General features: G+C 39.2%; 1 protein-coding gene and 1 non-coding gene across 2 annotated transcripts in view; one reads left to right on the top strand and one right to left on the bottom strand.

The window, feature by feature from the left end:
- The window catches only part of ca10a (carbonic anhydrase Xa), a 550,647-nt gene that overhangs the window by 423,117 nt on the left and 101,272 nt on the right, over positions 1–26,258 (top strand). The window contains exon 3 of the mRNA XM_055150478.1: positions 6,432–6,617. Coding sequence (XP_055006453.1) covers positions 6,432–6,617 — 186 coding nt within the window. The remainder of the gene's footprint in view (positions 1–6,431; positions 6,618–26,258) is intronic.
- On the bottom strand, positions 881–953 carry trnav-uac (transfer RNA valine (anticodon UAC)). Its single transcript has one exon. It is a non-coding gene; the product is annotated as a tRNA-Val (tRNA).

The raw sequence follows: 26,258 nt of genomic DNA, 5'->3' as shown, positions 1-26,258 counted from the left end.
ATCTAGATAATGAAAAACAGCGAAAGATAAAACCCGTTAAGAGTCTAGCTAACGATGCTAACACGGATAGCGTCGTGGTCTTTTATCACTGTTCCTGTCGGTACCGTTTGAAGAAGTGAAGTTAGCAGGCTAATTAAATAAAGCCCCGAGGATTGTTCCATAACTGTCAACAAACGAAAATAAAAGGTGCAAAAGCTTCAAACGGCAGCTCCAAATGTGCTTTTAAGGTTGAACTTGTAATGGCAACAATTCAGTGGAGAGAAATGAAGAACAATAACAAAGATACAAGCTGTCTTCTGTGTGCAATATTGGTACATTGGATTTACATTTCAAAGTGCTCATAGGAATTTGAGTAGAATGTGTCTGGAAATAGCTCGGTCAAAGCACTGGCCCTGCAGCTGTGTCTCACATTGATAAGTTATTGTGGTGAGTGGACTTTATGAGAGGGTTTCATTAGTTCGTGATTAAAGAGGCTCACGGGGTCACAGGTCACATCTGTAAGTCAAGTCAATATCAGGACTACTGTAGGATAACTATGTCTGGACTCTGTTGGTGAAATCAAAAGGGTGTGGCTCTGGTTTAGACTGTGAGTTGGCGATCATGCAAACTCTATATATGTTCTCTAATCAAAAATCTGCCTGAAGAGAGTTTAGGTGTCATCCTTTCATGTTTCATTTTGAGATCTCTCCTGGGCCCTATTAGAGCACTTCTTAGAGGTAGCACTACACTATATGCATGCATATGATGCATAGTATCCTACAGCACTTGCAGTAGAGTACTATGCATCACTGACTGCAAACCTGAGAATGTTTCTGATGAAGTTGCAATACTCTTTTAAATGGTTCCAGCCAAGAATTCAACCAAAAGGGAAGTCTACACTTGTTTCTGCCCAGATTTGAACTGGGGACCTTTTGCGTGTAAGGCAAACGTGATAACCTCTACACTACAGAAACCATACAGTATTCACATAAGTAACCCTATGCTGACCTTAAACCCAACCTTAGCTTTCACATCAGCCACTAACATGATTTGATTCATCACAGATTCCAAGTTAGAAGGACTAAATCAACAATATTACCATTTGCTGCACTCACTGCTTTCAGTGGAGATTTTCTATTTCTTGTGGAGAAAAATAATGAACTAGCATTGTTCTTATTGGTGCTGCAAGGTGGACTCCATTTCTGAGAGAAAGTTTAATGTGCCCCTCACCAAAGCTCCCACATGACTTTTCTCCATAAATATACAAAAACATGATACAAAACTGAACACAACAACTGCACAACTGTAAAATACTGCACAGCAGGGGGTATTCCATGAAGCGAGCTAAAGTGAAAGCCTGGCTTATTTGGTCAATCCAGGCTTGTCAATATCTCAGTTATGTTCCACCAAAGTGGACGAATCAGAAGTGGTACTGTTGCAGCAGTAACAAGCACCCAGAAAACAAACCTGGTCAGGACCAGACTCACTGTCAAGATTATTTTAGCTCTGTCTCCAAGAACGTCTAAAGAAAGTGTTTAGTCATACCAGCTTGTCAAAGCCTGATCCTGTCAGATCTCAGAAGCTAAGCAGACTGAGCCTGGGTAGTACTTGGATGGGAGACCACTTGGATTTCCAGGTGCCACAGTGGGGTGCCAGTAGCAAAAAACTGATGTTGTGTCCTTAGGCAAGTCACTTCTCCCACATTGCCTGGTATGAAAGTAGTGTGAGTGATGGTGGTGGTTGGAAGGGCAGATTGACAGCCTCACTTCTGTCAGTCTGCCCCAGGGCAGCTGTGGCTACAGTACTAGCTTAGCACCACTGTGTGTGTGACTGATAATGAACTGTAAAGCACTCTGTGTATCTTGAAAGGTGCTATATAAATGCAATCAATCAAAGTTTCAGCAGGTGCAGCACACACCTGTGTGTGAAGCAGTGACTTTTATAGTTGCATGTCGCTTGAGACTTTTCTCTCAAGTCCATATGCTCCTACACATGGAACATGTGTGTGTGGACATGGGACACACAAACTATATAAAAGCCTATGAACATTATTTCATTCAAATGATCTTCCTTGTTGTGAGGGGCAGTGCATCTGAGGATGAAGTGTTTTTCTGTGGGTTCTGTCTGCTCGCTCCTTCATCACGTCTGTGTCTCTCTTCTTTCACTTGTCTCACGCTCCTTGTAAAAATGCAAACACCTTAGTGCAGATTTTATTGTTTCTTCTTCGGCTATATGTGAAGAGTTCTATTACAGCTTTACTTTTACGTAAAGCAAAACTTCAACTCTGCACATACTACCGTGCATCATGCAACTTCATTCCCCGGGCGGACTAACCAGACACCACACTCCGCAGTCAGCCTCCTCTCTACCCGTGTGACAGGTGTAATAAAGTGAAAGTAAAGTTCAACATTCGTTCCTGTTGTGGCGAGAGGTTCTGGTCCAAATGGACTTTAGTCTCCTGCATGAGGGGGGTGGCTCAAAAAGTCTGTGTCCAGTGAGAAGGGTGAGCTGTGATCTGATCTACTTGCTCTCAGTGATTGTTACACTTTAAGAAAAAAAGCCACATCTTTATTTACTCACATGCTTTATTACCGGTCAGTACTTGGATAAGAGACCACTGGAAATATCGGTGGGGCAGCCGAGGCTCTAGTGGTAACTGTTCAGCTTCATCCATATTGCCTATCGTATATGATGTGTGTGTGATGGTTCGTATATGATATGTGATGGTGGTGTTGGTGGGGCTGATGGTGCAGATTGGCAGCCTCCTGTCAGTCTGTCCTATGGCAGCTGTGTCTTATTATTGCATTATTCATTCATATCGACAGTGGTATATTGCTGTTCCTTTTTGCAGCACTACGAAACAAAACAAAACAAAACAAAACATAGACTACAACTCTATGGATCATGACCGAAAAGGTTCAGGCTGAAGCAAAAGTACCAAACCCGGGAAAACAATGACAGAATTTCAAGAAAGAAAAGCAGTTTATGAACAGCAAGTCTGCATTTGCATTTGCAATTACACTCACGACTTACTGTATATAAGAGACAAAATATAAATTAAAACAAACAAAATGTAATGCATAATTCATTAATTCCAGAGCTTTATACTCTTTAGACCAGGAGTTGTCATCAAGGACCACAAAAACAGACAAAGCAGAGGGCCGATCGAGGGCCGTAGACTGGTGCTGAATACAGTGAGTAATTGAAATATGTGCATGTTTAACATGTTATAATGAGCCATCAGTCTGTAGTCATGCTGAGATCCTTAAAGCCAAACACTAAATATAAAATATTAGCTTTATCAAGGTAGATTTTCAAAAAAAAACTTTCAGTAAAAAAGTTAATTTTTTTAATTGATGCAAGGTAATCTGGGCCAATTCACCTGGAAGGCTGAGAGCCAAGAAAATTTTGTCTGAGAGCCGCATTAGGCCCACGGGCCATAGTTTGGACATGCCTGCTTTAGACTTTTAAAATCATCACTCAGATTGTCCCATAAACTACACTATAAAACTAACTATACTATAAATACAATCACTTTTTTCTTAGTTCTGCGACCATTTTTTTGTTTGTTTGTTTGTTTGTTTGTTTGTTTGTTTTTGTTTATGGTCGTACAAACTAATAACAATGTCAATGAAAGTATAAAAGTGTATCGTTTATGATGGTACAAAATAAAAGGTAATGTTAAACATGTCAAACAGAAAAGTCTGTTTAGTTAATAGTCATGGTTTACTTGCGAAGACGGTGAATCTTGTCTTGTCTTGTAGGTTTTGCTGTAAGATTTTCTGTATTTATTTATTTTTTACCCCCATCCCACCAACCCGATCCTTAAAACTTAAACCACTCCACCTCAAGTGTCCATTAACCCAGCCACCTCACCACCCACCCACCCATCCACTCAGGTTCCATTCCTTAATTCTTAAGACGAGAATATCCCATGCATTTTCAGCTCCATTACCAAACTTTTACTTTCATAGTTTTGATCGGGATTTTGAATTTGGTTTGAATTTTACTTAATATTTTTCTGTCCAAAAATGAATTAAAACTCAAATTCAAACGATCCGTCATATAAGCTGCGGACTGATGGACCAAATACACTCGTCTGACTTGTCTTCCGTTAAACGTGAGCAGTGCGGCTCAGCTCAGTGCAGGACCTCTGCCGCCTCTAATCTCCCCACACCATATGTGGCAAATACAGAACCAGTATCAGCGTGTAATAGCACATATGTATGCAGGTTAGCTTACATTAAAAACTAATTGCTACACTCCAAAGATCATTTTTCTCAATTTGCTGAGTGGAGTTATGCAAAGCTGGTGGTCTCCCGTAGACGCGCTGGTGCGGTTTGAGTATTCATACATGGAAATACGGTGTTGGTTTTGATTTAGAAGTCAATCTGTTCAGAGTAAGCACTTTTTAAAGAGATTTCTGCTTGATTAAAAAAGTTTCTGAAAAGATGCATGTTTTGAAGGCCTTGTACAGGACTTACTGGGTTTGAACGTGAAGCTGCTTTGACCCTGGCAGGAGAGAGTGTGTGGATTTAGTTTAGTTTCATTGGATGTGATGGTGAAGAAGAAGAGATGGAGAGGCTGAAGAGACAGGTGGTTCTATGATTTTTGTGTTTAAATTTCATAAACATGACCTAACTGTGTCCATAGATAAAAGATTTTCAAATACAGCTTTTACTGATGACTGTGATGCTGATTTATTCTTTAAAAAAGTGAAAAAGCAGAAGTCGTTTTTGTTATAATTTTGTGTTTTGGTTCTCATGACGTTGATCCACTCACAAAATAGTGTGTTTAAACCTAAAATGCCTCTGTCTGATCTGAATGGTCACTCCCTAAACCCCAACACCTGCACCAGTCATGAGTCAGTGCTAGTGCAGCCTTTGCAGCTCAGAGGGAATTTTGGAGGTTCTGAGCTTCACATGAGGCCTGGTCTGTCCATAAACTGATAACATACAAAACTAACTGCAATCTTAGCTTGAAGGTATAATTATTTTATCTTGATCCTAAACAAATCATTTAGATTTTAAGGTGATCTACAATAAATATGTCCATTTAACGTGAAATGTTTAGATGGAATATGGTGACCTATTTAAAGGGCCACTAAGCACTAAAGTCACTTTTTTTTCTGGGTAAATGGGTCTAAAATAGAAGTGTGTCTCTATCCATGGGCTTCTTTTGGCATTTTAGGGCATATTTGTTGAAAATCAGACTTTTGGGTCAAAATGTCTGTAACTGCCTCTTTAGGATCAACTACGGCCAGTACTGTATTTTCTGGGCTATTAGGTGCTCTGGATTATGCGGCGCACTGTCATTAAATGGTCTATTTTTGAACTTTTTTCACAAATAAACCCCACTGGAAGTTAAAGTAAACCCAACAGTGTGATGGGTGAGTGGTTTTGTTTGTTTGTTCGTTCACGGTGACTCTGGGCTTTGTTCAGTTGTGGCGTGTAGGGAGGGGGCTGTCTGGGACCAACGGATTGTCGGCGTGTTCACAGTGACTCAGTTGTTCAGTTGTGTCTAGAAGCGGCACATTGGACTCGTTTTTTCGGTTCGTTCCTCCATTCCGTTCCTCGTCGGCGTGGAGTGATGAGTGTGTCTGTGGGTGTTTTTCTCTGTGTGGTCGCTGTCTGCTCCGTGTGTGTTTGTGTGTTCTGTGGGTGGTGTGTGTTTGTAGTTTACTGAAGTCGTGCGGGGACACCCGAGTGGGTTTGTGTATGGGGCGCTCTGGATTGTGGCGCGCGGTCGTTTTTTGATGCGGTTAGAGGCTTAAGAGCGCGTCTAATAGCCCAGAACATACGGTACATTTGAATTTTCGGGTTGGACTAATGGCCAGTGAGTCAGATGCAGGTTATTACGTGATGAGCACAGTCACTGGCGTCTATGGGCGGGATGAGAAGAGCCCCTTACAGCCCGGCCCCCACCTGGCACCGCCGGGCACCGCCACGTCCCTCCGTGTCTGGATAAAAGGGAAACGTTGTGATCCGAGCCCAAATGTCCGGTCTGTTTCAAAGTCTGGAGTGCACCGGTCCATGCTGTGTTGGATTGTTGTGGCTGTCAGTCGGGTGTCAATCATCGCTCCAGAACCCGCCTCACACCCGCTCCCCCCCCCAACCCACAGGGCACCACCCCACACTCGCTCCCCCCAACCTACTGAGCACTGTCCACGCTGGATTTTTTTAGATTTTGCTTAGGGGCAGAGTAAAGGTTCGGGAGAGTGTTTAATGGCTCTTTAATGTCAACAGTTTCCACCTTTAGAGGAATGTGGGAGTTTGTTTGTTGGAGCTGATTGGTTGAGAGGCAATGGCAGCAAAATTAGGTATATAGCTTGTAATATATGGCTTCCTGGATGATGTTCAGATACTGTGAAACAATTGAAAACACGACTCACGAACTCCACTTTCTTCGTTAATGTCTGCTTTACTAACCAGATGTCATTCTGTCTTGTCCAGGTGGGCGGGACCATGTACAACACGGGCCGCCACGTGTCCCTGCGACTGGACAAAGAGCACCTGGTGAACATCTCAGGAGGACCAATGACTTACAGCCATCGTCTGGAGGAGATAAGGCTACACTTCGGGAGCGAGGACGGACAGGGCTCAGAACACCTGCTCAACGGCCAAGCCTTCTCTGGAGAGGTAGGGCACCAGGTTTTATACAGCAACAACTCGAATCAGCAAAGTTGGTCAGTCACAAAGGCTGCAGTTTTTAAAGAAGGCCTCCATAATTTCCACGACAAAACAAAAAAATCTCCTGCCTTATTCTGCACACAAAACACAACCCTCATAATAAGTCTCCTGTAAAACCTCTGAGTGATAGTATTGTATACAATTCCTGGGAATATTTTTTTACATAACCGTGCATAATTCTCTAACTGTAAAAGATAGAAACTGACTTTTTCTCCCTTGAAAAGCTGACAGTTTCAGCATTCTGAGCATAGTTCTGGCATTATCCTCTGTCACACACTGCGTGATGATATAGGGAAAACGAGTGTCCAATAGGAACTTTGTTTTCCATCAAACTCATGTTCTCCGTCCATTTTGATTGGCCCAAACTTTCCCAAAGAGTGTAGTGAGTCAAAATGGTCGATGCTCTGAGTGTCTGTGTTTGTAACAATTGAAAAAGTCGCTCTAAGTGCAGATATTTCTCAAATAAATGGAAAATTACGCATCTTAGTCTCTGTAATTGTGCATCTCTTCCTATTTTTATTTGAAAGGTTTAGTTCAGTCCAAATGTCCAAATCCAAATGTAATAAACCTCATGGAAATGCAGGAAGTGATGTGGCTCTGTGTCCTGGACCTGACACCAGCTGTTTCCATGACTGACACCAGGAAAGTCATGGGGACATTGCACTTGTGTGTGAATTGTATTTATTTATTTTTATTTATTTATTTATTTATTTTTCATGTGTATTTCTGGTCCTGTAGCTTTTATTACAGTCATATGACACAACTACAGCAGCAGATTGTGAAATAACAGGTTGTACTGAGAAAAAAAGAAATATAACACTTCATTAGGGGGTAAAAGGGGAGTTTTAATAACTAAATGAAAAAAAAAAAAAAAAAAAAAAAACCCAGGCGAGGAACTATGTACTAAAATTGTTCTCAGGTTTGGAAGGTTAGAGATGATTAACTTTCCTGGTGGAGGGTCCATCAAATGCACCATGGAAACCAAACCAGATCAGACCAGAAGTTACAGGTCAGATCTGTGGAGAGGCGACCTTGCTCACAATAGGAATGCCTGTTTTTCTAGGCATTTTTTAGCTATACAAGAATCTGTAGTTGAATAAATATAAAGTAGAGCTGTTTGTTGTCATACTGTGGAACATTCCAGACAGTACATTGACATATCCAGAGAAACAAGCAGGTAAAGGACCCTCAATCAGAAAGTTCCACAGTGCACTTTTAATTTCTTAACTTAAAATACTATGTCTGGATACCTGGTCTTCGAAGAGTAACCAAAAAATAACAAAAGACAAAACGTACAGTACAGATTCTGTTTCATGTTTTTAAAAATTAAAACTCTGGTACAAAGTCTTTAATATTGTCACCATGAAGCTTTTGTTACTTGTAAATATACTCACAGTGGGAAGAGGAACCAAAACCTTTACTCAAGTAAGAGTACAGTGTCTGAAAACTGCAGCACAAGTAGAATATATTTTCAAAAAGTTACTTAAGTCCATATAAGTGAGTAAATATACATAAGTAGTACCCACTTCTATCTGTGAACTCCAAAATGGAAGTGGTCCCAGAGCGCTGAAAGGCTGAATGATTCATAATGTGGAAGCTTTAGAGATTAGCATCCCACGCGCCCTCGCAGTTACTCAGACATGTCATGAGCTTAAGTATTAGCCCATTGTTCCACAGAGCCGCGAGTCACTCATTCGGCTGTAATCTGCAATTAGACCTATAACCAATTTGTGTGGTAACAAAATAATTGCGCTCTCGACAGGCAAATTTATTCTAATTAATGTTAATGATGTACCGGCCGTGAGTCTGAGAGCTGGTTTTTGACGTGCTCTCGAACGCGCCGTGGAGACAGAGCGAGCCGGGAAGTAAACAGCGTGTGTGATTGGTCCTGGAGAGTACGAAGAGGTCAAGTCAACCGTGACCTTTCTGTCCACTGTCACTGTCCACTGTCTGAGAGAACTGGACCTGAGAGGGAGCAGCAGCATGAGGGTGTAGGCAAAAATATATGACTGAATCTGAAACGTTTGTTTAAAAGGGACTAGGGTTTTCAAACGTTTTGAAAATCGTATAATATTAAAACTAAGGCCGGTATTTCAACTTATTTGAACAGGTATTGATATTAAAAAGTCATATTCACAGGACAAAAACAAACCTTTCCTGAATGTGTTTAGAATGATGTAAGATATAAGATCACACTGTATGAAATTCTTGTATTGTGACACTAAAAGGAAGAGATGATGAATTTGACATAGTATCATGTGCACCTCAAAAACATACACTGCAAAAAAATTGAATATTTAGTGTAGTTTACTTATTTAATGAGACAGGGACAGTGCACAATTTACATTAACCTTAAGATGTCTTGTACCAGATTGTCGCACCAGTGCTCATTTCCACCTGTCGTCCCTGGGCAGGTTCATGTTATAGTTCAAAAAATCAAACATACAAAGAGAATGTGTTATAATGTCCGAAGCATCTTAACAATTCTGTATCATCATCCACTCCCAGTTCTTTCAGCATCTTAAAATTATCATCCTTATCAAAATCATCATTCAATTAATTTACTTTAGAACATCACACTTTCTCCAGACACTCAGTCTGCATTATGGGCGCAGGTGAACGTGCCTTAGTTTGTACACGTGATCAGTTCCATTCGTAACATTTTCCACTTGTGGATCTGATTAGAAATCACATGATTTAAGAATATGAATCTTGTTTTGACAAAATGTGATTTATGAAATAATAGCAACTAAATTCTACCATTTCTTACTGATTACGGATTATATTAATAATTAATAGGAGTATTTTCTCACCATTTTGAATTTAAATCAAACAGTGAAATAAATTAAGCAACACAAGTAAATGTGTAAAGTAAATAAAGACAAATTTGTTCAAACTCGTCAAAACTAGATTTGAGCCCAGGTTATGTAGATATTTTTGAAGTGAACATTTATAAATGCAGTCATTAAAGAGGGGTGTATTATCCAAAATCACTTTTGGATTAGATTTTGATTTTAAAAATCTATTTCTACCATCTTCTACCATAAGGTTTAAATGTCATACATGAGTATGACATTTGAGTAATGTTGTGATCTTCTCGATGGCACAGTGGCTGAGTGACTAGCACTCATGCCTCACAGCAAGAAGGTTCTGGGTTTGATCCCCGGGTCACCCGGGCCTTTCTGTGTGGAGTTTGCATGTTTCTCCCTGTGTCTGGATGGGTTTCCTCTGGGTGCTCTGGTTTCCCCCATCAACCCAAAACCTGCTCCAGGTCTCCAAGAACAGTTGACAGTCAAGGTCAGTTAAATACAATCAATTCAAGGTATAGAGTGAATGTGGCTGAATAATGCTCTGTAAAGTGTCTTTGGGGACAGAAAAGTGTTATATAAATTATTTACTTTCCCAGGTCCTATTCAAACCCTTCCTATGGATAGTTGTAAGATTTGTCCAAGGCTCCGCCCACAATCAACCCAGGCTCCCACACAACAATTCTCCATAAATATACAAAACAATATAGTACAACTTGACAAACCTGATGTGATGTTCAGTTGTTTTTGATGTGATATTGCTCTGAAGGTGGAGTGACTTAGTGTGGGGAGCTAAGGGAGGAGAGAATCAGAGCAAAAGTGAATCTTATAAAACATAAAAGGTAATGTTTCAGTTGTTAATACCCCACAGAAGGAAAATACCACCGCTTTAATTCCATAATGACTGACAGTGTCTCCTCTTCAGTTACACACTTTGTTAAATTGCCTTTATATTCCTTATTTTTCATTCCATTTTGATCCTGCATAAAAACAGAACATCCCCTCCATCTCTCTTATCTTGTACTTTATCAGCAAATATCTCTTCCCAATCAGAACAAACAACCTCGTACCCTCCACCCCACCAGCCCCGCTTCCACGAAACTCCAATCTGTCTGCGCACTACACGGAAGATAAAAAAAATAAATAAAAAATAGGCCTATTGATGGTTTCAAGTCCTTGAGATTTGAACAAAGACCGGTACATCCTCCATATTTGAAAGACATAGCTCTTTGTGAGAAGCAGCCAGATGGATACGGGTGAGAGCATTACCACTCCAAAGCACATCTCCATAAATGAGTTCTACAGAAGACCACCTATACAGAGCGCGTATAGCCAACTCGGCGTATGCGTGCGAGTGATAGCCGGGTTAAACTTGATGACGCGCGCTGGTTGATTGATGGTAGAAGATGGAAGGTTGAAATGTTCAAAAGAGCTGTCAGGCTGAGTCCATGTGTGTGGAAAAGTACACACTGACTGACACTGGGGATGGCTATCATCTTTCTATTAGCATGCATGGACTTCTTATTAAAACGTGGCATGTCAACTAGGGATGGGCATGATTAATCGATTAATCTATAATTGATCATTAAGAATTTCATCGATTACGTTCATTTTAATCGACAAACCGAATGTAGGTTGTTGTGTGTAGTGTGACCAAACAGGTGTGTACATGTGTCTCTCTGCACTCAGAAGGAGCGAGACACAAACATTCAGTCATTCTACAACGTACCGAAGCACAAATGTGTATTTAACGATGACTTGTACAAGAAATTCCATGCTTTTTGTTGTGTTCGGAACAAGTGTGAGTCCATGTGCACTAGGGGTGTGCAAAAATATTGTAATATCGATATATCGTATCGTTTAATGCACAGGTGTCAAACATAAGGCTCGGGGGCCAGATCCGGCCCTCCAAGACCTTTAATGTGGCCCTTGGGTGATTTTCTATTAAAATATTTTAATTATTTTTTCTATTAAAATACTGGTAATTTTCTGTGGTGTTTATCACAGCAGCGTCTCCAGCGTCTCTGTACGTGGCCCCTCCCACCAGAGCAGCACAAATGAAGACTTGTCTCTTTCCAAACGCTCTTAAAGGACGATCGTTTTGACTGTTGACCGTGACACCCTCATCAGAAAAATGTCCAACATGAGAAAAGTGGACACAGAGGGCAGGATTTTCCAAGAAAAATTTACTTATTCCTGTTTACATACAAGTTCATGTTAAAACATTGTGTTGAAATTGAATTTTTCTTAAAGTTTCAGGTTGTTCATAATATTATAATATAATATTTTTGATAAGAAAGAGTTCATCAATTTAAAAAAGATTTCTGTAATAGATTTGTGTTTCTCTGCACAAATATTTGAACTTATTGTTATTTTTGGGGTTTATATGACATGAGTTTTCTGATCCGGCCCCTTTGGGATCAAAGTAGGTTGGATACGGCCCCCGGACCAAAATGAGTTTGACACCCCTGGTTTAATGTAATGATACAGTATCGATATCGTGGGCTGCTGTATCGATATATCGCGTATTGAGTATTTTTTATGTATTTTACTAAATTATTTTGTTACAGCGCTACAGTTTTGTTGTTTGTTTAGTGGAAGGAAACTCATTCACACAGTAGTGTGTTCAGCAGTGATTTTTAGAAGTGTTTTTCTAAATTCAGGGGAAATTCAACTTAATTTCTTATTTTAAGGGTTGTTGTTTTCTTTTTTTAAGTGTAGCGAGTTGTATTTTCATATTTTAAGAACAAAAAATTGTATTCCGCTGATAGATTATTTAACTTGTCAAGTGGAATTTACTCAAATCATGATAAAACTTTCTTAATTCAAGTCATCTTAACTTGGCTAGATTTAATTTTTTGCAGTGCATGCCACACATTTGACATTTTCAGAGTTTTGAGGATTAAAACTTTTGTGTTTCATATTCACTTTGCACAAGACGTGGTTTAACAAACACGTTTAGTATCACAGCCATGATTTAGCCTTTATTTTTATTGAACGGTATCGAATCAATTTGAAATATATCGTATCTAATTGTAAGTTCACTGTATCAAAATATGCATCGTATCGTGGCCTATGTATCGAGGAATGTATCGTATCGGCATCTTCTTAATGATATCCAGTCCTAATGTGCACAGTGTACAAAGCAGCACATATGTTTCGGTGTCCAGTGGGGAAAAAGTTTTGCCAGGTGAGAGTCGCTCAATGTCGATGACGAGTCCCCACCTCCCTCCCCCCGTACGCTGTCCTGGTTTTAACAAACACAAACAGTGTTGGGAAGGTTACTTTTAAAATGTATTCCCCTACAGATTACAGATTACATACCCCAAAATGCAGTTTGTAACGTAATCCATTAAATTATTTTAAGTGAGTAATGTAATCTGAATACTTTGGATTACTTGATATTGTCATGCTTTTTCACTTGTTCATTTGTCATTTAATAAATAAATTAAAAATATATATATTGTCATGTTTTTTAAAACTACATGAATGTAACAACCACATCCTGAAAATTACTAATACTTGACCACATAAAAAAATTTATTGATAGAGAAATTATTTTTATATGAAATCACAATTATGTCCACCTACTGTTTAGTCCTAGTTTAGTCCTGGTTTTAGTCCTAGTTTAGTTCTAGTTTAGTTCTAATTTAGTCCTGGTTTAGTCCTGGTTTTAGTTCTGGTTTTAGTCCTGGTTTAGTCCTGGTTTTAGTTCTAGTTTAGTCCAGTTTTTTTCCTAGTTTAGTCCTGGTTTAGTCCTGGTTTTAGTCTTAATTTAGTTCTAGTTTAGTTCTAGTTTAGTCCTGGTTTAGCCCTGCTTTAGACCAAAATGTGAAAACAGGAAAATACCGCCGTGTAATCCATTTATTTCAACAAAGTAACTGTAATCCAATTACCACTCACTGAAACAGTAACTGTAACTGAATAAAGTTACTCATAATTTGTACACTGATTACGTAACTCCGGTACATGTAATCTGTTACTCCCCAACACTGAACGCAAATCTGGTCACACTAACCTGTATTCACCTGAGTCGTGTCTTTTAATCCGACAGAAGTTGAACCACATCAGCGACACAAGAGCTGTAGTTTTATCTTCGCTTAGTTTATGCAAATTAGCGATGTGGTTTTAAGTTTTAGATTTGTGCAAAACTGAATTATTTATGTCAGATTTAGGTTTAGTGTGCAGATTAGTAATAATAATGATGATCATTTTAATATAAAAACGTTAATGATTAATCGATAATTGATCGTTAATTCTTCCGACGATCGATTAAGAAAATTTCATCGAATGCCCATCCCTAATGTCAACACTTTGGTGGAATTAGATTATGGAAAATTTTGCCTGGCATCTACTGCAGAACTTTGCTTTCAAGCTTCATTATCATTAACATTTCTATTATTTCTAAAGATTTAAATAATAATTTAAAAGGATCCTGCTAAATTTTAAAGCGGACCTATTCTGCTAAATCGATCATCATGTTGCCATTGTTTCCCCTCCACATTTACTCACCCAAAGTTGTATTTAGAGTGATAGAGTTCAGTTCAGTTCATCTTTATTCTGGACTCATGGTCTATTTCTAAAACAGACAAGGACAGTGACAAAACAAAACAACAAACATTTATGTTTTTTAAAAGACAACCACATCAGTGTCTCCACATGTTGGACTGAATCTCATATTTGTGAGTGACATTATTATTTCATTGTCTGATTTGTTCAGTCTGCAAGTAAAACTGTACATTCAAGTTCTTAGTGCAGCCTGCAGTGTTCACTTGTGCAGTAACAATCTTCTCTGTCGCACTCGTCCATTGTGACTTCCTCAAAAACACCTGCAAAGCATCACTGTAGACACCTGCAGTCTTTGTAAACTGACTTTTTGTAATGACTCCAGAGGTGGGCTGTGTACAAAAGTGTACACTATGATTTAAACCAGGGGTCACCAGACTTTTATCTCTGGGGGCCATATTATCTCTCCTGACTGTGATGGGGGCCGGGGTCGGGGCCGCATAACAGAATCGTTTGACCCTGACGACGCAGATTATATTATTTGAGAACTGTCACACTTTCTTTACATGTCAGGCAAACTGCACGCTCCTTACACTGAACAGAAAATAATCAGTCATCCACTGTTGTTTGAAAACTCAACACTGTCACCTTTTCATACTTAAACTTGAGCCATTTTGCTGTCCTTATCTGTACTACAGAACTCTACAGAACAGTACTACTGTCACTGACTGTCACTGTTTGATCTCGAGCTGGTCAGGTGATGAAAATTCAGCATCAAATGTAAATACATCATATAATCATTTAAATATAAGTATAAATAGTTCATATAAATATCATTTTATAATAATAAAAAAAAAAAAAAAAAAAAACAAGATCCAGATGTGTTATTATTTGCCAAAAAGTAATAAAAAAAAATAGGCCATGACATTTTTGAGGATTGTCTCATAATGCCAGTTCAAGTGGTGTGGGCAGAGGGGCAGAGGGGCAGAGGGTGGGGGCAGAGGGGCAGAGGGGCAGAGGGAGAGGGGCAGAGGGGCTGGGGGGCTGGTCAAAGGGGCGTGGAGGGCCTTAGTTTGATGACCCCTGATTTAAACAATAACAACCTTACATCATCTGTACAAGAGCCAAACTTATGCATACGAGTATTTCCCGGAGCATAGAGCGTCCTACACTGTCTGTACATCATTCTCATCCTCATCATCATCATCTGCCATGTCTGCACTGATGATATTTCACTTTTGTTGTAACAGACAACACAACATTTGACAGGCAAAAGTCAGGGTCTCCTGTGCTTATCTTCTTTGGTCCTACAGATTATGACCAGACTCTTGGTTGTATTACACTTTATATCAAGCTCCACACCATAAGCTGAGTGTTTGATAGATCGAATAAAACCTCTTCAGGCATGTTTTTCATGAGGGAACAACGTTATAACACGGTAGAATGCTCCAAAAAGTTGTTTTAGCATAACAACTCCTTTAAGACAGAACCTAAATGAATGTAGAATTACTCAAACATGAATGAAATCAAGCATCATTATTTAAAGGGCCAGTATTGCACTATTTTCTGATCTTTAAAGTATATATGATTATAATGTTCCTCATCACAAACCTGGAGTTGTGTTTTGTTTCATTCACACACAGTGTTGGGAAGGTTACTTTTAAAATGTAATCCCCTACAGATTACAGATTACACACCCCAAAATGTAGTTTGTAACGTAATCCATTAAATTACTTAAAGTGAGTAACGTAATCTGATTACTTTGGATTACTTGATATTGTCATGTTTTTTTAAACGACATGAATGTAGCAACCACATCCTGAAAATTCTTGTTTGTTGTCTTCAAATTGTCTGAGCCCAAGTCTCCATGAATAAGCAACTGTTTACTGTAGAGAAACAAAGACCACGAGATCTTAATATAAGAGGTTTTGTCTGTTAAAAGACAGAAACAAGATCAGCTTTTCCTTCACCAGATTAAAAAATATTATTGATAGAGAAATTATTTTTTATATGAGATCACCTTAAATTATGTCAACCTACTGTTAGGTGTCATGTTGTTTAGACCTGGTTTAGTCCTGGTTTAGTCCTGGTTTAGTCCTGATTTTTAGACCTGGTTTACTCTTTTAGACCAGGTCTTTAGTTCTGGTTTAGTCGTGGTTTAGTCCTAGTTTAAACCTGGTTCAGTCCTGCTTTAGTCCTGGTTTAGTCCTGGTTTAGTCCTGGTTTAGTCCTGGTTTAGTTAGTTCTGGTTTTAGTCCTGGTTAGTCCTGGGTTTAGTCCTGGTTTAGTCCTGGTTTAGTCCTGGTGTTAGTTCTGGTTTAGAGGTGCACAGGAGGAAGCGCGGTTTACGCGAGAAAACACGGTCCACACGCGGCGCACGAGACGGCGGTGTCCGCGCTGTAACTACGGAAGGAGACGTGGTCCGCGGGTTCTCAGGTTGATGACGATGATGAAGGTGTTTGTGTGTGTTTGTGTTTGTGTGTGTGTGTGTGTGTGTGTGTGTGTGTGTGTGTGTGTTTTGTGTGTTGTGGGCACGTCCCCTCATGTCGCAGGTCACTATAGGACAGTAGTGCAGATATTATGAGTCTATGCAGGTTGTTTTCACCAGTGCCAGTAGCTCCTGTTTCACATTTAAGTTGTAGGCGATTTTATATTTGTTTTTTTTTTTTTATATATATCTCACATCGGGAGAAGAATTTCCAAGACACAAATGCGTTTTTACCAATGCACTGCTGCTTCCACTGTGTGACTGACACCGCCAACGTTAACATGACGTTTACATCGCTCTTATTGCGAGCGTTCTGTTTGAGTTTCCGGCAATGAGTGGAATTACTGAAATAAAAAAATAAATAAATGGGATGTAGCACAAAATGTGAAAACAGGAAAATACCGCCTTGTAATGCACTTATTTCAGCAAAGTAACTGTAATCCAATTACCACTCATTGAAACAGTAACTGTAACGGAATACAGTTACTCATAATTTGTACTCTGATTACGTAACGGCGGTACATGTAATCCGTTACTCCCCAACACTGTTCACACATGTTTAACACACAAACCCTGCATTTTTAGGCTCTTGTTTTTAAACTTTGGAAAATGTGGATGTTTTCAGCTCTGGAATAGCTGATCTCTACTGAACTAAAGGTGAAAGGAGCTGTAAACTTGAACACTACTGTTATGCCTAACTACTTTTATCATTCAGGCAAGTTCAGTTTGGCAAGTTTTATTTTGAGGTCAAATATTCACCAATATGTATACAACAAAACAAACAAAGGGTTGGTGGGAGGAGGCCAGTTGTGCCAAATAAAAGAACCAAAAATATAACAAAACAAACTAAGAGCAAAGAATCAGATCCAGGATGTTTGCAGGATCAGATTGTGTTGATTTCATGTGTAGTATTTGGGCTGAACTTAGTGTGAAAAATCTAATGTCCAAAACTTTTTTTTTTTTTTAATTAACTTTTCTAACAATGAACCATCATTGCACCTCTAGTACAACAGGCGCTGGGACAGACAGTCACATTAACTCGACGTCCCTGAGCAAATCCCACGCCTCAGAAAAACTGCTGTGTGCTCTGTGTCCTGTGTGTCCTTTGTGTTATATACATATATTATTTATCCGATGCCTGATCTGCAATCCACAGATCGGATCGGGACAACCCTACACACAAATACTTGCAAGTAACAACTACAATTTTATGAAATCATGAGATGAAACAGAGCATTCTGAGCTTTGGAGATGTGGTCAGATTAATAATGCCAGACAACTCAAGCATGTGCAAATGAAACAACACATACAGTAAGTGCAGGTCTGATTTTGAGCTGGTAACAACATAACACGGCTTAAAACTCACAAGAATCCATTTGGTGTAGTACAGGACCTTTAAACTGTAGAACTGTGTTAAACATGTACTAGTACTTGTGAAAAGCTTTACAACATTTGCAGCGAGATTCATTTTACCTTTCGGTACTTAGGTCCTTTGCAGCTGCTAGTTTGGATTCCCACAGCGCGCTCACCTTTCTCTAACCTGTGGGCCTTAAATATATTACACTGCACTTAGCACATTAGCACAAAGTGAGTACGAGCGCGACAGGGACATTAGCATTTCATTTACACACTACTGCACTCCACGTGGAACTTTTCTACTAGACCTTTCAAATCCAACACAACCGCACGGCTCTCCAACAACCCCAACTTACACTCACACGCTTCGTTTAAAGGAGAGCGTTTCTGGCGGAAGATCTGCCGCCTGATTGTCTGGTGTTGCGGCATTTACATCCCTATCTCAAGGTGACACCACGAGGCCGAGATTCAGGTCGTCCGTGGAGAGGTGAGCCACTTTCAGCAGACTTATTATTATTTATAAGGATATCTTTAGCAGTCTAAATTCAGCAAATGAAAGAAGGTTTAATGCTTTACTGTGGAAACATTACAAGTGCAGCAATAATATTTCCGAGGACACAAGTACCGTATTTTTCGGACTATAAGGTGCACTTAAAATCCTTAACAGTGCGCCTTATGTATTAATTCTGGTTGTACTTACTGACCTCGAACTGATTTTATGTGGTACACGGTGCTCAAAAATCTATCAAAATGTTTTAGTAGGACTTTGGTAAACTATGAAGCTGCACCACTTGATGAATTCTTGGAACATTACGGCTACTGTTGTCAAGAGCCTCACAAAGTAAAGGGCAAAGTATAGATCTGTGTCAGCATTTATGAAATCAATGAAATGCTACAGAGAATATATGTCCCTTCATATATACAGTCTGTGTGTATGACCTGCAGACTTATAATCTCTGAAAAGTTTCACATGAACCATCTCAAAAGTGATAGAAGCACAGAACAGACTCAGCATCAGCAGCACATCCTCTGTCACAGAAAGAACACTCATATTCCACTGAGTCGTGTCCTTTAGGCTACATTCAGAAAGCAGCCTGAAGTGACCCACATCCAATTTTTTGGCCTCTATGTGACCTGTATCTGATCTTTTAATGACAGTCTGAACGACACAGATCTTTTTTTTTTTCAAATGTCACCCAGGCCACTTAGATATGTGCTCCTAAAACCCATACATATCTGATCTTTTGACATCACACGTTCCTTTCAACGGACGTCGCTGCCGCTGTCCCACAAAACACCACGACCAAAAACCTCGTCCTTCTCCTTCTCAATCTCCTCCTTAAAACAAGTAAGTCGTTCTTGTTCTGGCTCCGGTACGAGAGGAACTTTAAAATCTCCCGGTGCTCAATGCTGCATCCATGTTTGGACAACTTCTGCATAAACACAGAGCACGCTCACTGTGGTTGACATCATCGTGTCTCCAGTGCACATGTGGGACACTTTTGGGCCGTTTAATGTTCACACTGGAGTCACATACAAGTCGCATTTAATTGGAAATGTGAACGACCTCGCAAAAACATCAGATTTCACAAAAAAAATCCGAATTGAGCATTAAGCCCTGCAGTCTGAAGGTACCTTTAAAAAGCTGAACCACATCAGCGCACAAGGAGCGAGCTGTTTTTTGGGGGTTTTTTTTAGTGCTTATAGTTTATGCAAATGAATCATGTGGTTTTAAGATTTGTTTTTGTAAAACGTAAACAAATGTGGCAAAGATGCATTAAACACATTATTACTCAATGTATATTTGAGTCATCCTTGTAGGAAAAAAAAAAAAACTTAAATGAGTCACCCACATGCACATTCATAATCCACATTCACCAAAACAGCGAGGCGAGTTATGCATTACACCACGATCTGCCGATGGATCATGGACGCCTGGGCTAAGAATCAGTCTCAAGTGTCATCTGTTTGTTTCACTTAATGTGCTTTATAATCCAGTGAGCCTTATGTATGAAAACAGACAAGAGAATTCAACATTACTGATATTGCGCCTTATAATCCGAAAAATACAGTAGATGTTTCGGTCCAGTCTTGGATGTCATCTCTCCATCGTCTCTTTCTCCCCCTCATCCTCCTGCCATCTATAAACCTTCTCCTCAGGATCCGACCGTGGACTCCCTACAGACTCGAGCAGTCATTGTTTGCTGCAAGATTGACCTTGATTAGTTCATCCTCCCTAGTTGTTTGTTGGGTGACTCACCTCCTGGGGGACCATATCCAACCCAATCCACTTTATTTATACTGTATAGCACATGTTATAAACATGACAGTTTCCAAAGTGCTGTGCAGACACATTAATACAAAAAAAAGACAGTAAATCATAAATAAAATCAATAAATAAAAAAGTGTTAAAATGCATAAAGCTAAAAATGATAAAACAGTGAATAACATAAAATAAACTAGAAAAGCACTCAGAGAGCGCAGACCTCCGCCAAGGACTACCCCCATTTTTTATATAAACTGCGATAAAATCCGGATCAGCCTTTGGAATATGAAAGAGGATCCCATTGTCCATCCCTGAGTCAAATTTCATGGGGTTTGGTCAATAATTAACTGAGATATTGAGAAACAAAAATCTTTGGCCCCATTTACCACAATGTTAACTAAAATTTCAAAGTGATCCAGAATCCAGGATTTCTTCTGGATCACCCCCAAAATGAAATCAGTTTTTCCTTTTCACATTTCCAACAAATCCTGAAAATTTCATCAAAATCGGTCCATAACTTTTTGAGTTATGTTGCTAACAGACAAACAAACAAACAAACAAACAAACAAACAAACAAACAGACAAACGCCGGCAAAAACATAACCTCCTTGGCGGAGGTAATAAAAGACACAGAGGACCACAAAACTCATGCAGTGTTAAAAGCCAGAGGGTAAAAGTGAGTCTTAAGATGAGATTGAAAACTCTCCGCTGTGGGGGCTGTTGGGACGTGGGGGGGCAGAGTGTTCCAGAGTTTGGGGCCGGACACAGAGAAGGTCCCGTCCCCTCTGGATTGAAGTCTCATTTTAGGCACCACGAGCTGGAGCTGGACTTCGGACCTCAGAGCACGCGTGAACATTCAAAGCTTTAAAAACAAACAATAAAATCTTAAAATCAATTCTAAATCAAAGAAGCCAGTGCAAAGATGCGAGGATTGGTCTGATATGTTCTCATTTTTTGGTTCCTGTTAAAAGTCGTGCCGCAGAGTTCTGGACTCTAGATGCAAGGGTAAAAAAATAAGGTTAAATTTAATAAAGTAAAAAAAAAACAAAAAAACTTTATAATAACTATACCTTATTTAGCCTTAATAAAGCATGAACAAAGACTTAATTAATAATGATTCATGCTTAGTAACTACTTAATTACTACCTGAATTAGCACTTAACTTGCACTTAATTCTCCTGTGCTGTAAATAGTTACTCATAAGTATTTCTTACTTAATTACTCATGAACTAACCATTTGTGTGTGCATTTGTAAATGTATATTTAAGTCCAAATTTGAGCATTTATTAATGATTAATAAGCCATGAGAGAATGATTTACTAGTAATGCATTATTGTTTCTCTGGAATTTGACCAACCTTAACAAATGATTAATAAACATAATTAGTCTTCACTTTAGAAAAGCTCTCAGAAAGACTTAACTAACAGATAACAGCTGCCTGAATGATCATTACATTGCATTATTAGTAAATCTTTCTCTCATATCTTACTAATCATTAATAAATGCTCAAATGTGAACTTAAATATACATTTGTAAATATGCAAATGGTTAGTTCATGAGTAATTAAGAAGTATTGAGTTACTATTTACAGCATAGACAAGTGCAAGTTAAGTGCTAATTCAGGTAGTAATTAAGTAGTTACTAAGCGTGATGATCATTCAGGCAGCTGTTATCTGTTAGTTAAGTCTTTCTGAGAGTTTTTCTAAAGTGAAGACTAATTATGTTTATTAAGCATTTGTTAAGGTTGGTCAAATTCCAGAGAAACAATAATGTATTACTAGTAAATCATTCTCTCATGGCTTAATAATCATTAATAAATGCTCAAATTTGGACTTAAATATACATTTACAAATGCACACACAAATAGGTTAGTTCATGAGTAATTAAGTAAGAAATACTTATGAGTAACTATTTACAGCACAGGTGAATTAAGTGCAAGTTAAGTGCTAATTCAGGTAGTAATTAAGTAGTTACTAAGTGTGAATCATTATTAAGTCTTTGTTCATGCTTTATTAAGGCTAAATAAGGTGTAGTTATTATAAAGTGTTACCAATAAATACATAATAAATAAATAAATAAAAACAACAAAAGCTCAAATTAGGCAAATAATTAACAAATAGCCGGGTCCAACAGGGGTTAACTTAAACCAAAACTGACCAGAACAGAACGAACCCAATCAGACAAAGAACAGGGCTGTTTAAATTCAGGAAGAATAACTCAAACTGAACACAGTTACACTAAATAATTAACTAAAACTACTAATTTCATCAAAGTAACAAGAAGGCAAATAATTATAATACATAAAATAATAAGTGATGATAAAGTAACATGATACTTCTTGTCCGTGTTTCAATAAATCGGTGGATCCTGAATCCTCTTCCAACTGGTTTGATCAAGGTGTACGGGGAACAGTGCGTCCGGAGCCTCGCCCTTCCACAGAGCTGCTACCCTCGTCAAATACAATTTCATTTTCACAGGTTTTAGACGTAGCTACCATTGCACACCGTATTCACACACACACACACGCACACACACACACACACACACACACACACATAAAGGTAGATGAAGTGTCTTGCTTAAAGACACAACAATAATGAACTATGTTCAGGGCCGAGAATGACGCCCGCTCTCCCTCTGGTACTGCAGTCAGACAATCCTGGTGTGGTCCTGAGTTAACCTGCTCTTCTACTACTACTAATACTACTACTACTACTACTACTACTTACTACTTCTACTACTACTACTGCCAGTATTAACACTAACACTACTACTACTTCTACACTACTACTACTTCTACACCTACTACTTCTACTCCTACCACACCTAGTACTTCTACTACTACAGCTACTACTACTACTACACCTACTACTTCTATTACTACTACTACTACTACTACTACTACTACTACACCTTCTACTTCTGTTACTACTACACCTACTTCTACTACTACTATTACTACTATTACACCTACTACTTCTACTCCTACCACACCTAGTACTTCTACTACTACAGCTACTACTACTACACCTACTACTTCTATTACTACTACTACTACTACTACACCTACTACTTCTACTACTACTACACCTTCTACTTCTGTTACTACTACACCTACTTCTACTACTACTATTACTACTATTACACCTACTACTTCTATTACTACTACTACTATTACACCTACTACTGCTGTTACTACTACTACTACTACTACTACACTACTACTTCTACTTCTATTAATACTACTACACCTACTACTTCTATTACTACTACTACTACACCTACTACTTCTACTACTACTACTACTACTGCCAGTACTAACACTAACACTACTACTACTGCTACTACTACTACTACTACTACTACTACTACTACTACCACTATTACTACTACTACTACTACTATTAATACTACTTCTACTACTACTACTTCTACAACTATTTCTACTACTACTTCTACTACTACTACCTACTACTACTACTACTACTACTACTACTGCCAGTACTAACACTAACACTACTACTACTACTACTACTACTACTACTACTACTACTACTACTACTACCACTATTACTACTACTACTACTATTAATACTACTTCTACTACTACTACTTCTACAACTATTTCTACTACTACTTCTACTACTACTACTACACCTACTACTTCTATTACTACTACTACTACTACTACTACAACTACTACTTCTATTACTACTACTTCTACTACTATTATGCTCTACCTCTACTGCACTTGCTTACAGAATTGTATTGGTAGCCTCGCTTCTGTCAGTCTGTCCCAGGGCAGCTGTGGCTACACTACACACTACTGTTACTACTTCTATGACTCCTTGCACTTCTACTGTAACAGCGCTCCTCGATAACTTCATCGTTCCTTTCACTGAGCTGAGGCCAATTCATATAAATATTCAGTTGCATATTTACTCTATTGAATCCACCAGAAATAGGTCCTTCATGAAATGTATATCTTTCCTTCACAAAGGATAGAATATATTAGCATTCATTTACATGCAACAACAGTCTAATTAAACCCGAGCAGAAGTCACAGCGGGGCATATATTAAACATCTGCGAGAGCAAACACGGTGAGGAGGATTCATTGTAAAAATAAATAAATAAATAAAATGTTTGTGTTTTCTCAAGGCGGCCGTATTGTCTCCACCTTCACTGCGTTTTTGGACCTGTGGGTTGAGGTGTTATGCAACGCGAGTAGGGTTGTCAAGGAGTGTCGAAAGTCAGATACTAATCGCTACTCAAGCTTGTATCGAAACTAGGTACTCATTTGAGCAGGTATCGATACTAAAAAGTCTTATTTGCAGGACAGAAATGAACCTTTCGTGAATGTCTTTAGAATGATCTTTCTCTGTATCAGAACAACCCAGGACCACTATGAACCTACTGGACCACTGAGGAATTAAAACAAATATAAGACCACATGGGAATAGAAGAGAAAGTACCATGATTTAATGTTGAAAATCACATGCTGTTGTAGTATCGGTATTGACTATCGCGTCTATTCCTTAGTATCAAAATCAAGTTTAAAATGTTCATGAAGTCACAGGGGGGCGTGTATTAAAGCCCCATATTACGCTACTTTCTGATGTCTGTTCTAATGTCGTTTCCTCGTCACAAACAGACCTGGAGTTGTGTTTAGTTTCATTCACACAGGTTTAACACACAGATCGTGCAAATGTTTGGTGCTTTCAGATCGGGACATCAAAAAACGTGCTGGATGCCTCTAGTTGGATGCCTTCGCATTTGAGTTTAGACGCCAACATGTATCTATGAGAAAAATACTTGATGTGCATCCAGGGCGTGCGTTGTCCTAGAAACAAGTGCAGTATTTTCCCAGATGGCAGACCAGGCTGAGAGAGACTTTAGTGTTTTTATCACGGTGATCAGCTCTGCAGCTGTGGTGTGTAGAGATTTATACTCCACTAATGACACTGGTTCAGTCCTGGTTTAGTTCTGGTGTAGTCCTGGTTCAGTCCTGGTTTAGTTCTGGTGTAGTCCTGGTTCAGTCCTGGTTTAGTTCTGGTGTAGTCCTGGTTCAGTCCTGGGTTAGAACTGGTGATCAGCTCAGCTTCTGTGGCATGGATAGATTTATACTCCGCTAATGACACAGTGTAGATTTCTTGTTCTGGTGTTTGTGGCTCCAGGGTTTTTCTCTTTCTTCCTGATCATAACGTCATTTCGTCACTGGATAATTCATGATTGGTTGACGGGGCGTTTCTGGTGCCAAAGGTTCAGCATTTTCAACTTCTGATGCTGAAGACCTGGACATGTGTCCAGACGTTGACAGAACGCTCAAGACAACATTGACGCCCGATTTGCGTCGTGTTGACGCCTGAAGACACGCCAGAAAAAGGCAGGACGCACTAAGTGAGTATCCACACAGACCTTGGATACAAACTGGACACCTTGACTCTCTGGTCTGAACGTTCTATTAGGCTGAGTTCCCCTCTCAAACAGAAACCATATCTACGTCATGATACAGGAAGGGCTACAATGTGTTTTTAAACTCCACACACCTTCACTCGAATCATTTGGATGATTTCACAAACTCTACTGAACTAAAAGTAAAAGGGCTGTAAACCTGTTAACTACCACTTCATGACATCACAAGGTGGAACAGAGCATTTTGAGCTTTAGAGATGTAAACAGACTAATAATAAAAGGTTCCTCAAACATGTGTGGATGAAACAAAACACAACTCCAGATGCTTTTGATGAGGTAAGAACATTCTAACATGCCTTAAAGCTCACTAGAGTCACATTTGCAAACACAGCCTGGAGGATTCACTGTATTAAAAAATCTTGGTGTTTTCTTGAGGCGGCCATATTGTTTCTTCCTTTGCATTGTTGGACCTGGGTTATTATACAATGCGCGTCCCTCAGGCAGCTTTGGTATAATCTGAAAATGAAACACCTTGGATTGGTAATAAGCGCTAAAATATTCTGCATAAACATCTCTGGCAGCGTGCGGTGACTGCACGCTTCACTCATTACAATGTGTTAACCCCGCTACACCGCTCCCAGTGTGACAGGCAGCACTGCATTCACTCACACTGACCCGGGGTTCACATGGTAAACAGGCCAATCATGTCAGTGTTTATACAGTGTGCTCGTGTCGTTTAAAGGGCCAGTACCT

This window comes from Boleophthalmus pectinirostris, unplaced genomic scaffold, assembly GCF_026225935.1.
Source record: "Boleophthalmus pectinirostris isolate CB_2022bp ecotype Guang Dong unplaced genomic scaffold, ASM2622593v1 HiC_scaffold_14, whole genome shotgun sequence".
Classification (NCBI taxonomy): Eukaryota; Metazoa; Chordata; class Actinopteri; order Gobiiformes; family Gobiidae; genus Boleophthalmus; species Boleophthalmus pectinirostris.
Note: the sequence above shows the minus strand (reverse complement) of the source record. Positions and strands in the feature narration are given on the sequence as shown.